This window comes from Anabrus simplex, chromosome 4 (genome assembly GCF_040414725.1).
Source record: "Anabrus simplex isolate iqAnaSimp1 chromosome 4, ASM4041472v1, whole genome shotgun sequence".
NCBI lineage: Eukaryota > Metazoa > Arthropoda > Insecta > Orthoptera > Tettigoniidae > Anabrus > Anabrus simplex.
This window is the reverse complement of record NC_090268.1, coordinates 392679757-392694322: the sequence shown is the minus strand read 5'-3', so window position 1 is coordinate 392694322 and position 14566 is coordinate 392679757. Positions and strand designations below refer to the sequence as shown.

At 40.7% G+C, this 14566-nt stretch overlaps 1 protein-coding gene across 2 annotated transcripts in view; it reads right to left on the bottom strand.

Moving 5' to 3' along the window:
- Window positions 1-1903: 1903 nt before the first annotated feature.
- LOC136872027 (probable cytochrome P450 49a1) overlaps window positions 1904-14566 on the bottom strand; it is an 84491-nt gene continuing 71828 nt past the window's right edge. For both annotated transcript variants that reach the window (XM_068227301.1, XM_067145848.2), the window contains exons 10-12: window positions 6297-6375; window positions 3758-3964; window positions 1904-2197 (exon numbers count right to left, since the gene is read on the bottom strand). In XM_068227301.1, coding sequence (XP_068083402.1) covers window positions 2090-2197; window positions 3758-3964; window positions 6297-6375 — 394 coding nt within the window. In that variant the 3' untranslated portion in view covers window positions 1904-2089. The remainder of the gene's footprint in view (window positions 2198-3757; window positions 3965-6296; window positions 6376-14566) is intronic.

Genomic DNA, 14566 nt, shown 5'->3' with positions numbered 1-14566 from the left:
TTTGAAATGGAATAAAAAACAGTATCACATTTCGATCTTTAAGCCCAAAAATGGCATATTAAAATAATATTGTGCTTTTATATGGACGCGCTGACATTTTCTAGTAATATGTAATATGTTCCGCGACTGCAAGGATTGTGACTGATGACACTAATGACTCATAGATGTGAAAGATCAATCAGATAAGAAACGAACGTTTAGCTGCACAGTGTGAAGCTTCTTCAAGGAACGGCAGGATAGCGAGCAGGGAAGCATTAGCCTGGATATCATGTGTCTATGGTGCAATCCAAGTGTTTCTCCGCACTCACCTGGGAATCACTTTTGCCAATTTTGCTATTTTACATTAAACCAAGCTTTTAGGGTTATTGTTTAGCTACAAGAAACTGAGAATTCAGTACTGCTTCAGTGTTCATTTATCAGCACTTAAGAATGCACCTAACACTTCGTGCAGTATTGAACGGATTTTTTCGCGTTACAAAACTTCGCTGAGAGACAAGAGACCAAGGTTGATAATGAAAAGCATCCATCACTGCCTAGTTGTTAACTGAAAAAGTGGAAATTTCGCCGATGATGAGTCTGGCACTTCAAAATCCAAAGAATTTCGAAGTAAGTTACAGGTATATCTATTTTTTTTTGGAAAAAGCTCAAATTGATGATGCATAATATATTGCATGCATATAGGTACTTTTTAGAGCATAAATGTATACATATTTATGCATTTATGAGGGCACGAACTTCCGATCCCTAGTTATCACACAACAGTTCAAATTTATGCCGTCCGCTGCACTCCATATCGTTTTTGCTGTTACGATAGTTTACCATGGTCAGGATGTCAATTTGACCTGCCTTAGAGGTAGAAAATATGTGCCTCAGAAGCTTCTTTCTGCTCTCCCGTGAAGGTAGTGAAATGTCTCTTACTACGATTTATTTATGACGTCCAGAATTAGCCGCTCCACACCATGACGCCACCACCACCACCATCACCACCACCATACTGGTCCCGTTCAACGATGTTCCTGTGGTTGTATCGGCTATTCGGTTCTCTCCAGATTAATGTGCGGCGGGAATCGTTCTGCAAACTGAAGCGGGATTCATCTGTGAAGAGCACATGCCTCCATTAGTTCATGGTCCAGTTTCGATGTTGGCGGCTCCACAGTAAACGGGCCCGTCTCCGTGCTGGAGTGAGCGGAACACACACCGCTGGACGTCGGGCAAACAGCCCTGCTATTCTGACCCTCCGGTACACAGTTTTCCGGGAAACGGCAACCCTTGAAACGGCTGCAAGCTCCGCCGACATTTGTCTTGCAGATGCACTCAGATTTCGTCGGGCGGTTAAGGCCAGATATCGGTCCTGCTGTGGGGTGGTTACTCTTGGTGGACTTGGTACTGGCCTACGACTAACATCTCCTGTGTCCCTAAATCGTCATCAATGCTTGTAAATGACACTTTGTGGCCTGCTTCCAGGCGGCCGAGTATTCCACCCTGCAAAACGGGGTCCAAATGGCGTCGTTGTGCCATTATGTTGTCACGTTCACCACGAGACTACACTCCGCACAATATAACAGGGCAAACACGACTGAGGGAATATAGGGCGCAGGCACTGGCTCTGTTTACCTTGCGGTTACGCCGCTAGTCAAAGCAGGGAACACACCTTTCCTATACAAAGCTAACACGTAAAGTTGGTAGGTGCATATGTCGTGCGATTTGCGGTCTATTTCTTGTTGCCCTGCTTACTCGTAACTTATGCTTAACTTTTGAACATACTACTTCGACTACTTTCAACATTCTTACGTACATTCTAGTTTACGACTTTATTATCACTTTAATAAATATCTCTCAGCACTCTACCAATGACATATTCTTGTTACATTTCCTTAATGCCACACTTTCACACTATTTTCTACTATCAATATTTGTGTAACTTCTCTTATACGTACGTACATTTCTTTTATTTTGACGCTTCACATATTTCGAACAGAAGAACTCAAATTCTTGAGAGAGACAATGAAATTCTCGCGGGTTGAACATACGATTGAGAAGCGTTTTTTAATTCTTCCGACGATAAAATCTGTCATCTGTGAGGTAATGGTCACTCTCTTTCTTCCAACTTGAATGTCAGTGGGTTTACAACCATGTTGACAGCACTTAATTTTATTTTGAGTTCACGGTCGTACTCCAGACGGAAGTTGCGGAAAACCTGGAACAGAAAAGGCAGATAATATAACAAAAAACGATCTGATAGTCCATGATAGAAATTGATGGAGAACGTTGGTACTTTAATACATTAATGCTAAATGTGTTTAAGACGTTGTTAATGGTGGTTATGGTTGCTGTAGGAAGCAGAACTACAGTATTATCATTCCATTCGTAACAATGATTACAGAGAGGAGAGAGTGCGATACGAATTCTCGAAGTAGGCTACAAGGTTAATAATAATTGCGTGTGGCCTCCGGAGAGGCCTTGTGCAGGTCTCTCAATTTGACACCCTGAAGGCGATATGCGTGCCTGTGAAGATGGGGCCATACATAAGATGAATTCTAATGTCGAGTAGAGCACAAACACTCAGTTCCCGATCCCGAGAAATTAACCCGGCTGGGAGTCGAACCCGGGACCTTTTGAAGCAAAGGACAGCACGCTAAACATTTTGGCCGTGGATCTGAATGAAGTACGCTGTAGAAGATAAAGAAATGTGCCATGACGGGCGACAGAAATAAAGTACATCTTCAGGCGAGAAAACGTAACATAAACGTAGAAAACAACAAGTAACCAAGCTAGACTATCTATCAACGGTAACAAATGAAAAATATCCTGATACAATACCATATTCAGCCTGTATTCTCTACTGGACACTTCATTTTCACATATTGTGAGCTTCTACGGCCTGTTAATAGATCCCTGATATTTCCTACTTTACAGTAGAGTACTTTATAATCTGCAATGTCTACCTTGTACCTCGTATTGTATGATTAGTGTTGAGTTTCTCATATAAACAAAATGACATTTCGGATGCTTAAGTAATATCGAAAACGTATATCTTAAAGTCTGTGTATTGGTAACATTTATCCATTTTCTAATATTATAAATTTGGTGTTCTTCTTCTTCTTTATCTGTTTACCCTCCAGGGTCGGTTTTTCCCTCGGACTCAGCGAGGAATCCCACCTCTTCCGCCTCAAGGGCAGTGTCCTGGAGCTTCAGACTCTTGGTCGGGGAAACAACTGGGGAGGATGACCAGTACCCCGCCCAGGCCGCCTGACCTGCTATGCTGAACAGGGGCCTTGCGGGGGGATGGGAATATTGGAAGGAATAGACAAGGAAAAGGGAAGGAAGCGGCCGTGGCCCGTAAGTTAGATACCATCCCGGCATTTGCCTGGAGTAGAAGTGGGAAACCACGGAAAACCACTTCCAGGATGGCTGAGGTGGGAATCGAACCCACCTCTACTCAGTTGATCTCTCGAGGCTGAGTGGATCCCGTTCCAGCCCTCGTAACACTTTTCAAATTTGGTGCCAGAGCCGGGAATAGAACCCGGGCCTCTGGGGGAGGCAGCTAATCACACTAACCACTACACCACAGAGTCGGGCATATAAATTTGGTCTGCTAAGGGAAATCTTTGTTTCTCTTGAGAAAGTGGAGTTTCCTTAGGGAGAGTTCTGTGCCTCCTTTCGTGTAGCTAGCTACTTAAATCGAATGTGTATGTAAACTGCAATATATGAAATGCAGTAACGGAAAATAAATTCCCAAAGATCCAACGAGATTTACCTTTGCAGCCAATGTCTCAATCTCGAGCTCAGCAAACCGCCGGCCGATACACATCCTGGGTCCAAACCCAAAAGGAAGAGCGACAAATGGATGGATCTTATGGTGTTCCTTCTCACCCTTCAACCATCGCTCAGGGATGAAGCGGTTTGCTTGAGGGAAGTTTTCTTCTTTGTTGGTGGCTACCATGTGATGGATCAAGACATCGGTCTGAAAATTTGAAACACTCCTGAGTAAATTTAGTATACAGTTAATTACTTTGTTCAGAAATATGGTCTTAACATAGATTAAAAATAACCAAATAACCAACATACAGTAAAGTGCCTGCACTGAATACGTATATAACATTGAAATAGCCTCAACATGCCATATAATTTCCAGCGAACACTATAGAAATACGTAAACCCACATCGAACCTGGTTTCTTTCTGTAATGTATGTGATTTAAGAAGACGTAATTATGGACAGTATAAAAAAGGCGTATTACGAGATAAAACCTGTGGCGACAGCCCAATAAATAAGTGTAAGACTATTACTTCTGTATTACAGAACCAGAGAATCAAAAATAATATTGAATATGGTAATAATTCTTCAGCCGTAACATCCGTACAATATTCACGCAAAATTCCTGTTCCTATCCATCCACCAAGAAGTGAAAATTCCATCACTCCCCATTAATCAAAGTCTTCAGACTACGCCTAGTCTCATTCCCGTATATTCTCGTATATGGTGAAATATTACATTCGAAACAACAGTTACAGAGCCACGATGAATTTCTTATTTAGGTTCTACCAAGCAATGGGTGGAGCCATTTCTTTCTTTATTGCAGAAATGGAACATACAAGGAATATATAGGGCCTACTAAGATTTCAATCCTCATAGAACGAAATAAAAGGAGAAAATGCCCGTATTATTTTGCAATTCAAATATCTCTACGCACTTGTGAAAGTGTGAACGGTTTATTAAAAGAAATAGATGTTGAATATAGTCCGCAAGAATGGAGACATTATCTATTCATTAAAAGTGACTATGAAAGCAGTATTATTGCACTATGGAAATATAAGTGCTCCTAGTCTAGTACAGTAGCTCCCTCATCAGGTACAAAAGAAACCATCGAAAACATATCTCTATTCATTGAATACAGAGGCTTATAATGAACATCGGTGGGCAAATTTGGCCATTAAAATTTAATAGCTTTATTGCTCCAATTACGAAGGTATTTACCAAGTTTTGTCATTTCCAAATTTACAGGATAGCAGCCAAACAGTACAACATTGTGTGGTGAATGACTGGCCTGTCAGAGTATATTATATTTCTGGTGACCGTATGTTATATACGAACCGCATGAGCGACCCGACCTGAAACAAGTACTACAGCCCTCATTGCACCCGAAATTGGGCCTCATGGCAATTCTAGTGAATGTTTTTGATTAAAGCGGTGAAGAGTGGACTGCAATTGCTGCTATGTTGCTTCCTCATGGCTTTACAGTTCACAGCCGATTTAAATTACCTCGAAATTTAGATGAACATTCTGTATCAGGTTTCAATGTGAACAGCAAAGAGGCTAATATTATTCGTTCTGCTAAGCTCATCGTTTGGCATGAAGCACACTTGGAAAACAAACATTCTTTAATGTGTATAAACCGGTTACTTTCGGTGGAAAAATGATCATACTAGGAGGAGATTTCTGATATGTATTATCTGTTGTTCCTCACGCGTTAAGAGCTGCTCTAGTACAAAATTCAATTAGGTTTTCACCTCTGTGACCACTTTTCAAATTTTTAAACTTCACAAGAACATGCGAGCTAAGGCGAATGAATGTGAATCTGCAGACTTCCTGTTGAAAATATATAATGGTGAGTACCCTTCTAATGATGAGAACTTCATCGACTTCGATAATTTCAAATATCGTCACTGAAATTTATGGCAAGAATTTATTTTCATCCTCTCATGACACTTTCAATCTCTCCACGACTACAATTCTTGCACCGAAAAATGAACATTGCCATGAACTTAATAGGGTAAGTTCAGATCTACTTCCAGGAACTTCAAGATCTTACACGAGTGTGAATACATTGGTAACTGAAGAAGAAAGTGAAGTTTTGCAGTTTCCCATTGAATTTTTGAACAGCACTTGAAATGAGTGGTCTACCTCCCCATGTGCTGACTTTGAAAGAGGGTGGTATTGTAACGCTCCTTAGGAATTTCAATGCAACTACGGGATTTATGAACGGGACGAGGCTAATAGTTAGAAAAATGCACGACACTATCATAGATTTAGAAGTTCTAACTAGTGTAAACAGTGGGGAGCGAATACTACTGTCACTGCGGAGCAGCAGGGGTGCCCTAGTTTATTTTATTAAATCCATTATTATTATTATTATTATTATTATTATTATTATTATTATTATTATTATTATTATTATTATTATTATTATTGAAAATTTCCTTTTAGTTCCTTGTATGAGGTATCGATGCTATTTAACTTATTAACTTGACTCCTCCTTGGTTACAAGATATTTTGTTTTGTACAATTACACTTACCCCTTTAGGTATCCTGTAGTTGCTTAGAACTATATCGTTTGCAACTTTACGCATATTGCCTGGCGCAGTTGGTGAGATCCTGAAAGAAAAATAATAGAATTACTCAGGAAACGCTGTAAACAGAATAGAATACCCCTTCCTATTCTTTTTGTTAAACGGGGAGACATTTTGTCTAATATTATCCAATGTCAAATGTGAGCTGATAAAGTTAGTATTGTACTTAACTAACCCGGGGATTCCGGGTAAGAGGCAGGCACGCTACCCCTACACCACGGGGCCGGCTATCAGTTACACATATTTAGTGTTATTCCACACCCGGTATACTTTGTAATAATGCTTGAGTTATTAATAACTAACAATGCCACGCATTTTATAACAATATTACCTGTTTTCTATTCGACTGTTGTTATTCGCCATATGACTCGTATAATGTATAGAAATACAATTGTAGATAAATTACCGTCTGTACAGCTTTCCTGCCCCAGATCAACTCAGTCAGCACTTTCCAGTTTTCTTGTTTGCGTTTCGCCCTAAGGACCATAAGGTTGAACATGAAGACCGCACTTCCAAAACTGCCTGCATCCTTATTAAAAGATTTTGTAAAAAAACTTATAACTCATTTCCTTTTACTGGCAGTGTCCAATATTTTCAGTTTTATAGGTGGGTGAACACGCGTTCATTATACTCGTAATTATGAAAATAAAGGCTAGATATTTGCGAAGTTTTTAAAGACTACCCGTGGTGTAGGGGTAGCGTGCCTGCCTCTCGCCCTGAGGCGCCGGGTTCGATTCCCGTTCAGGTCAGGGACTTTTATCTCCACCTGAGGGCTGGTTCGAGGTCCATTCAGCCTACGTAATTAGAATTGAGGACCTATCTGACGGTGAGATGGCGGGCCCGGTCTCGAAAGCCCAGAATAACGGCCGAGAGGATGCGTCTTGCTGACCACACGGTCCCTCGTAATCTGCAGGTCTTCGGGCTGAGCAGCGGTCGCTGGGCCGGCCAAAGCCCTTTCAAGGGCGTTAAGTGCCGTTCGGTTTGATTTGGTATTAATGACTAGCTGATGTACCCGTGCTTTGCTACGGAATTCTACACTGTATACAGAATTGTCGTAAGTAGTGTACACGTTGTGAGTAAGATTATATTAAATTGGATAGCTCTTAACGTTACCCCAGAAACGCGACTGGGAGTCACCATGCGTCTTTTCTCAAGTGAACACTGTTACCTACTATCAGTCACAATCAAGTTGGGATCGTCGTCATAAGACCTATCTATGTCGGTGCGACGTAAAACAAGTAGCGAAATCAAAGTTGGGGAGTTTTTATTATAATGGTAGCCCACTTGTGTACTGCCAGTCTGAATCAAGTTGAGCATTTTTCATTATAATGGCAGACGCTCACTCTCCACTTTCCTTTTTACATCCTTAGAAAGACTGCCTCTGTGGTTTTTCCAACCGAAGTCAACTAAGGTCATTACAATGGCATCAGAACGAAGGTCGCGATTTAAAGCAATGCTACCATATAAATACTTGATCAAATGAAAAACCGCACATTTTCTCACTTTTAACAAACAGTGCTACACTGCCGATCTAACAGTCCAAAGTTGCAGAGCTTGAATTATCAGGCCGCAGACAGCCGTGAATACTCATCTCCCATTATTTCGTATAGTGTGCTCACTGCTCATTACAGTCAGTGCCTCAGCGTGGGGATCGAATAGTTTGAATACTATGGTAATAACGGCGTGTGGCCTCCGAAGAGGCCGGGTGCAGGTCTTTCGAGCTGACGCCGTATAGGCGACATGCGTGTCTATGAGAATGGGGCCCTACCTGTGATGAATTCTAATGCTGAAGACGACACCCACACCCAGCCCCCGAGCCATTGGAATTAACCAATGAAGGTTAAAATCCCCGACCCGGCCGGGAATCGAACCCGGGACCCTCTGGACCAAAGGCCAGTACGCTAACCATTTAGCCATGGAGCCGGACTGAATACTATGGTGAAACAGTGTGTTACGTACCGTTAGTTACCATGAAATGTATGAACCAGAGGAGTGTCGTGCTAAAGAAGAAAGTTATCTAACTCCCCCAGCTAATTTCCGCCAATGTTGAAGCAGGAGGTTATACTCGGTATGCAGAGATGAGAGGCAGCAGAAGACACAAAACACATCACAGCAAGGAATGGTCAATTTAATTTTATTGTTGACTAATTTTATGATGTTTCTATATTGCAGTCCTTCACATTTAGTTTTCTTCTGACTGTATGATATTATTGCATTAAATGTAAAGTGAGTCGTCCTTTCTTTCGAAGTGTCAGACCCCTTCCATTTTTTTTCATCTCTGATTAGTGTTGTATAGAGGATGGTTGCCTAGTTTTACTTCCTCTTAAAGTGATAATAATCTTACTGGACAAGTTGGCCGTGCGTTTAAGGGCACGCAGCTGTGAGCTTGCATCCGGGAGGTTATGAGTTCGAACCCCACAGTAGGCAGCCCTGAAGATGGTTTTCCGTGGTTTCCCATTTCCACACCAGGTAAATGCTGGGGCTGTACCTTAATTAAGGCCACGGCCGTTTCCATCCCATTCCTAGGCCTTTCCTATCCCGTCGTCGCCGAAAGACATATCTGTTTCTGTGCGACGTAAAATAAATAGCAAAAAAATAAACAATAATCACCACCACCATTCTTATCATAGTCGGTACGATAAAACATAATAAGACTTAAATGATCGGAAATTGTATTCTCTATGACTTATGTTCGTAGTACTTTTCGATAGGACCAATAACATAGGTTATTAAAAATTAAAATTTTAGTCGCCTCCCCTTAAACTACCATTTCAACCAGAATGGCTAACATTATTTATTGCGTAGATTGTAGTTTCTTATTTTCCGACTTTACATACCGATTTTGATTAAATTCTGTTTACCCATTTTTTCATGGCTCGATGTTGTTGTGGACTTAGCAACAAAAATCCAATTTCATGAATATCTCTGTTATAGACGGTACGTTAACAGTGTATGAGACATAAATGATAGAATACTTAATCCTATACAACTTTAGCTATGAATATCGATAGGACCACTAATATCATAAATATTTGAGAATTACATTTCAGGCCTTCCCCTAAACTACCATTTCACTCAGTGTGAATAAAATTATTTATGTCCTAGCTTTGCACACCAATTTTCATTAAATTCCCTCAAGCCGTTTTTCTGATGCGTGTACAGGCATATAGACAGATAGACAGACATACATAGAGACAGAAATTACAAAGAATTAAAAAGTGCATTTCCTGGTACTGTGGACATGACGGATACAGAAATATCATTCTTTTTTTAATTCTGAGCAATGTACAGATAAAATGCCTATTTTATATACATACTCGTAGATTTTCTGTTGGATGTAAAAAGTTTTGAAATTGTGCACTGGAATGAGAGAGTTTTAAAAATGAATTTATCATTTATATTAATATTATAATTATGTTGTACATCCCTGTGAGCAGAAATCATAAACTTGAAATTCAATCATTACCATAAAACTATAAAATATTGCAATACCTTTCTGAAACCCAAGCTGTGCTTTTAATATTAAGCACAAAATTCTTAGTGACATCATAATGATTTCTTCCTTTGCTTTGGAAAATGTTTGAACATTAAATCAAAATTAACACAACAGTTTAAGTCGTAAAGTCATAGACCTCTTCAGAGGGATGATGTAATTCCACATGCTCTTCACTTGTCTGAACTACCTACATTTCATCTTTATGGAATGACAAATCACTCATATATCACAACTCGGGCCAAAATTTACCTTGATCTAATTTTTGAATAGTTGGCATAAAGAGCTGCATGACATTTTAGTATACCCTGCACTGTGAAATTACCCCAACCAAAAACACACTGTTTTTTATTACAGCCTGTAAGATTAGCGAGAGAAGTAGGCCCATATCTGAAAAGAAATAAATTAGAAGTGATCAATACAGATAGTATTCTGGTTGCCAAATATTCAATTTACACGAAATTGTTTAAATCACTAGGACTCGCACCCTCAGAATTAAAAATTATAGGTACCCTTATCTCTGTCATTTCTTTTAGTTTTCCTCCATTTTAATGGATCACTCAGTTTCTTTCGTCTTCTGCCAAGAGGTGATAGCAATCTAACTTATACAGTGTTAGTAATGGTTGAAAATATGAACTTAAATTGACCTTGTAGGAAAAATTAAATGAAGGATGGGGAGAGATTTGGAACCCAGAAAACAAGTAGCAGGAAAGTTGCTTATGGGTTTTAAGAAGTTTTGTAAATAATAATCGTCGTGATAGAGATAGTTTTGGAGCTGTATACATGGTGGAAGGAGAGAGGTTTGAAAAATTACATCATCTTTGAAGCAAATCACAAAGAAAAAGGGCAAGTTTAGCCATGAAATAGGTAACAGATTTGTTAGAAGAGTTCGTTGAGAGACTGAGACCTCCATTACTTCTTCCTTTTTCAAGTGGAAGGAAGCAGTTTTGAAAGTTGTGTCTTCATATATTTCGATCAGAATTCATAATGGTCTGACCATCTATCAGCAGGTTTTACTGATTTCAAAGTAAGTTAACTCAGAATATTAGAGTAGGTAGAGCATTATTATTGGACTTTCGTGTTTTAGGCAGCCAAACTAAGCGCTTTTTATATTTGTCAAGAAAACATCGACTTTTCTGGAACGCACACCAGAAACAAAAATTTGTTTTTACCGCCTAACCGTAAGAGGAAAACGTCATATTATTAAACAATGACAATCAAGAGTGCACTTTTTCAATTATATGAAAAGAGAAACGCCTTCAAAACACGAAGTGGGCATTGTGACCGTGTTAAAACTACAACATGAGCCATACAAATACTATTTCTATACAAATGCTAAGACAAATTTTAATAGGACGATTTAATTGATTGGGCCTGTTAAAACGCATTCCATTCCATGCTCCGCAGACAAGCACCGATTATTTCACGTTCAAAGATCAGAAACATTGCATCAGCCAAATTCACCTTGCTTATAAACGACAACGCCTTATAGCACTGCAACAAAAGAAGTGGACATTCACCAACTCGTATAATGAATTCAATAAGTAACTAGAAGCCTGCCTTTACAATTAGTAAATTATTGATAATTCCTTCTTTCTGATATTCATCATATTTCCCAGTGTACTCATCCGTGTTCTTTATTTGCTTTTGTATTGCCTTTTGCTTTGTATTACCGTGTGATTTCTTAATGAATTTTTCATTTCTTTTCAATTGTAAATGGTATCATATCGTCGCTTCACCGGTAAAACGTTTTATCCCACAATACTCTTCCTATCCATTATTCTCCTTAAGACTGGTCACGCCTCCCAGCCACATATGGATATGCAGTCCATCAGGACAATGTCCGTTGTGTTCTTTTTCCTATGCCGACAAGTAAACGAAAATGAACCGTACATGCATTATACACTAGGAGTGCGTAAATACGCAATGCAAACGTACATTCCTATAGTACGGTACAGTAAGGTTCATTTTCCTTTACACATGAACATAGGAAAATTAACACAACAAAATTTGTTCTGATGGACTGCATATCCATACGTGGCTGGGAGGCGTGGCCAGTCTTAAGGAGAATAATGGATAGGAAGAGTATTGTGGAATACAACGTTTTATCTGTGGAGCGACGATATATAATGCTAATTTTGTTCTATTTTGATTTTTGTTGATGTTTAATTTTGTTTTTGTTAAACTTTAACTCCATAGATACACACTGTTACTGAATGTCAAGAAGGTACTTAATTGGATGTAAAACCTGCGTACTTTCAGATAAATAAATAAATAAATGAATAAATAAATAAATAATCTACACACACCGTGTCTCAGTGTACTGCAGCGTTTAAGGAAAGCGGGCAAGTTTTTGTGTGTGAGGTGGGAAGTTGGAATCCGGGCGGGATGTATTATTTTAATTTTTGGTTTTGTAATTGTTACCTCAATTTACGTGAAATATGCTCTTTTTATGCATATATTCAGTACATAAAAAGGTATGTGGCCCTACGAAGGACCGATTTGACAACAGGGTCGAATAAATGAGGAGCAGGGAGTAGAGGGAACCGAACTACACTGACAATATTTAGCTACGGTACAAAATTTTCGAAGTGATGACCTGCGAATTATATGTACATTTGGGCAAGCTGCTGAGTAGATCTTCTAGCATGCTGAAGCAAGACCGGTGATATTGATTTGCAGGTTTGGGTTATGACTTGCCGAAGGTGCTCTGGATTTTCTGACGCTTGAGTGCAAACTATTTGTTTCAAATGTCCCCATGGGAATAGGTCCAATGCAGGGAACTGACGGGCCGAGAAACAGGTCCTCCTCTTCCTGTCCATGTTTCTGGATGTTTATCATGCAGATGGTGACGGACGGCTAACATCCAATGTGGTGGAGCTCCATCCTGTTGAAACCATACCGTTAATCGATTTCCAAGTGGTGCATTCTCCAACAAAAGTAGGTATTCATGGCAGAGAGAGTGCAGGTAGAGCTTGCCTGTTAAATAACCCTCAAAGGAATACGGCCCGATCAAGTGATAACCCAAGATTCCACAACATACTGTACTTTCACTCCCCATTGTACTGGATAGGCTGCCTGTCACACGCAGGAATGATTGGCACCACACCAAAAACGCGTGTTATGGCGGTTGACGGTTCCATTATTGTCGAATCGCGATTCGTCCGAGAAGATGATGTTCGACAGGAATCATCATCATCATCATCTGTTTACCCTCCAGGGTCGGCTTTTCCCTCGGACACAGCGAGGGATCCCACCTCTACCGCCTCGAGGGCAGTGTCCTGGAGCTTCAGACTCTTGGTCGGGGATACAACTGGGGAGAATGACCAGTACCTCGCCCAGGCGGCCTCACCTGCTATGCCGAACAGGGGCCTTGTGGAGGGATGGGAAGATTGGAAGGGATAGGCAAGGAAGAGGGAAGGAAGCGGCCGTGGCCTTATGTTAGGTACCATCCCGGCATTCGCCTGGAGAAGAAGTGGGAAACCAAGGAAAACCACTTCCAGGATGGCTGAGGTGGGAATCGAACCCACCTCTACTCAGTTGACCTCCCGAGGCTGAGTGGACCCCGTTCCAGCGCTCAGACCACTTTTCAAATTTCGTGGCAGAGCCGGGAATCAAACCCGGGCCTCCGGGGGTGGCAGCTAATCACGCTAACCACTACACCACAGAGGCGGCTGTTCGACAGGAATGCTGGATCATTTTCCACATTTCCTAATAGCAACTGACAGAAATTCATTTGAGCTTCGAAATCTTGCCCGTGGAGTTCATGGTGTAAATGTGGACGCTAGACGCGATAATTATGTGCATTCGCCATACGCACGGCTGGCTGATGTTCAATTGCTGTGCAATTCACCATGTACTTGTGTGTGGATTACTGCGAGCTGTTTCCAGGTATGCTTTATAATTCTGACCAGATGTTACAGTTTTCTCTCGGACACGCCTGTTGTTCGTACACTGCTGAAAGACTTTACAGTCGGATGTCACCTGTCTCGATACCTTTCCTGGTACAGACGTAGTGCCTGGCGCGCATTTTTCCTTCCTTCCCCATAGATAAGGAGCATGTCCACGTATTCCTCCGTGGAAAACATGACGGACGACTGATGTGACTTATTCAAGCCGTGTAGTAGTGCAGCGCACAATATCGATAACAGCGGCGTTCTTCTGTTTGCATGTGGCACACACTGGCCCGTGCCTAAAACATCATATAGATGCAAAAAAGAATTGAAACCTGTAGGTTTCACCTGCTCAGCTAGCGTCTAACCTCATGCGCTACGATGTGACAGCGAGTGCGTGCTTGACGAATAGATTGGAGTTCCTCACTCCGTCAGTTCACTATTTTTTCACGTCACTGTAACTTCGTTTGAGGCATAAATTTTTTAAAACGGATTATAGCAACTGTCAGGTGTGGTCACAGTGCTTGAATTGTCAGCTTAAAGGGCATTAGTGTCACATATGATGCCAGTATGGACATTTTCACACGTTTGTTGGGCTGCATAAACACAATTAGTAGGCAGAATAGAATCACTCGTATATATTTAAATATGATATGAGTTAAGAACTGTAATCAAAGGTAAGCCTTCTCGTGAATGGTGTTACATCGAATAACTAAAATTGAACAATATTGCAAGAACTGGAAAGGACTTGGACGAAGTAGGGAGGGACGGTAAGCAATGGAATGATGGACATGGAGCTGAGAGGTCAGGTTGTATGTTTCACCCAGAGG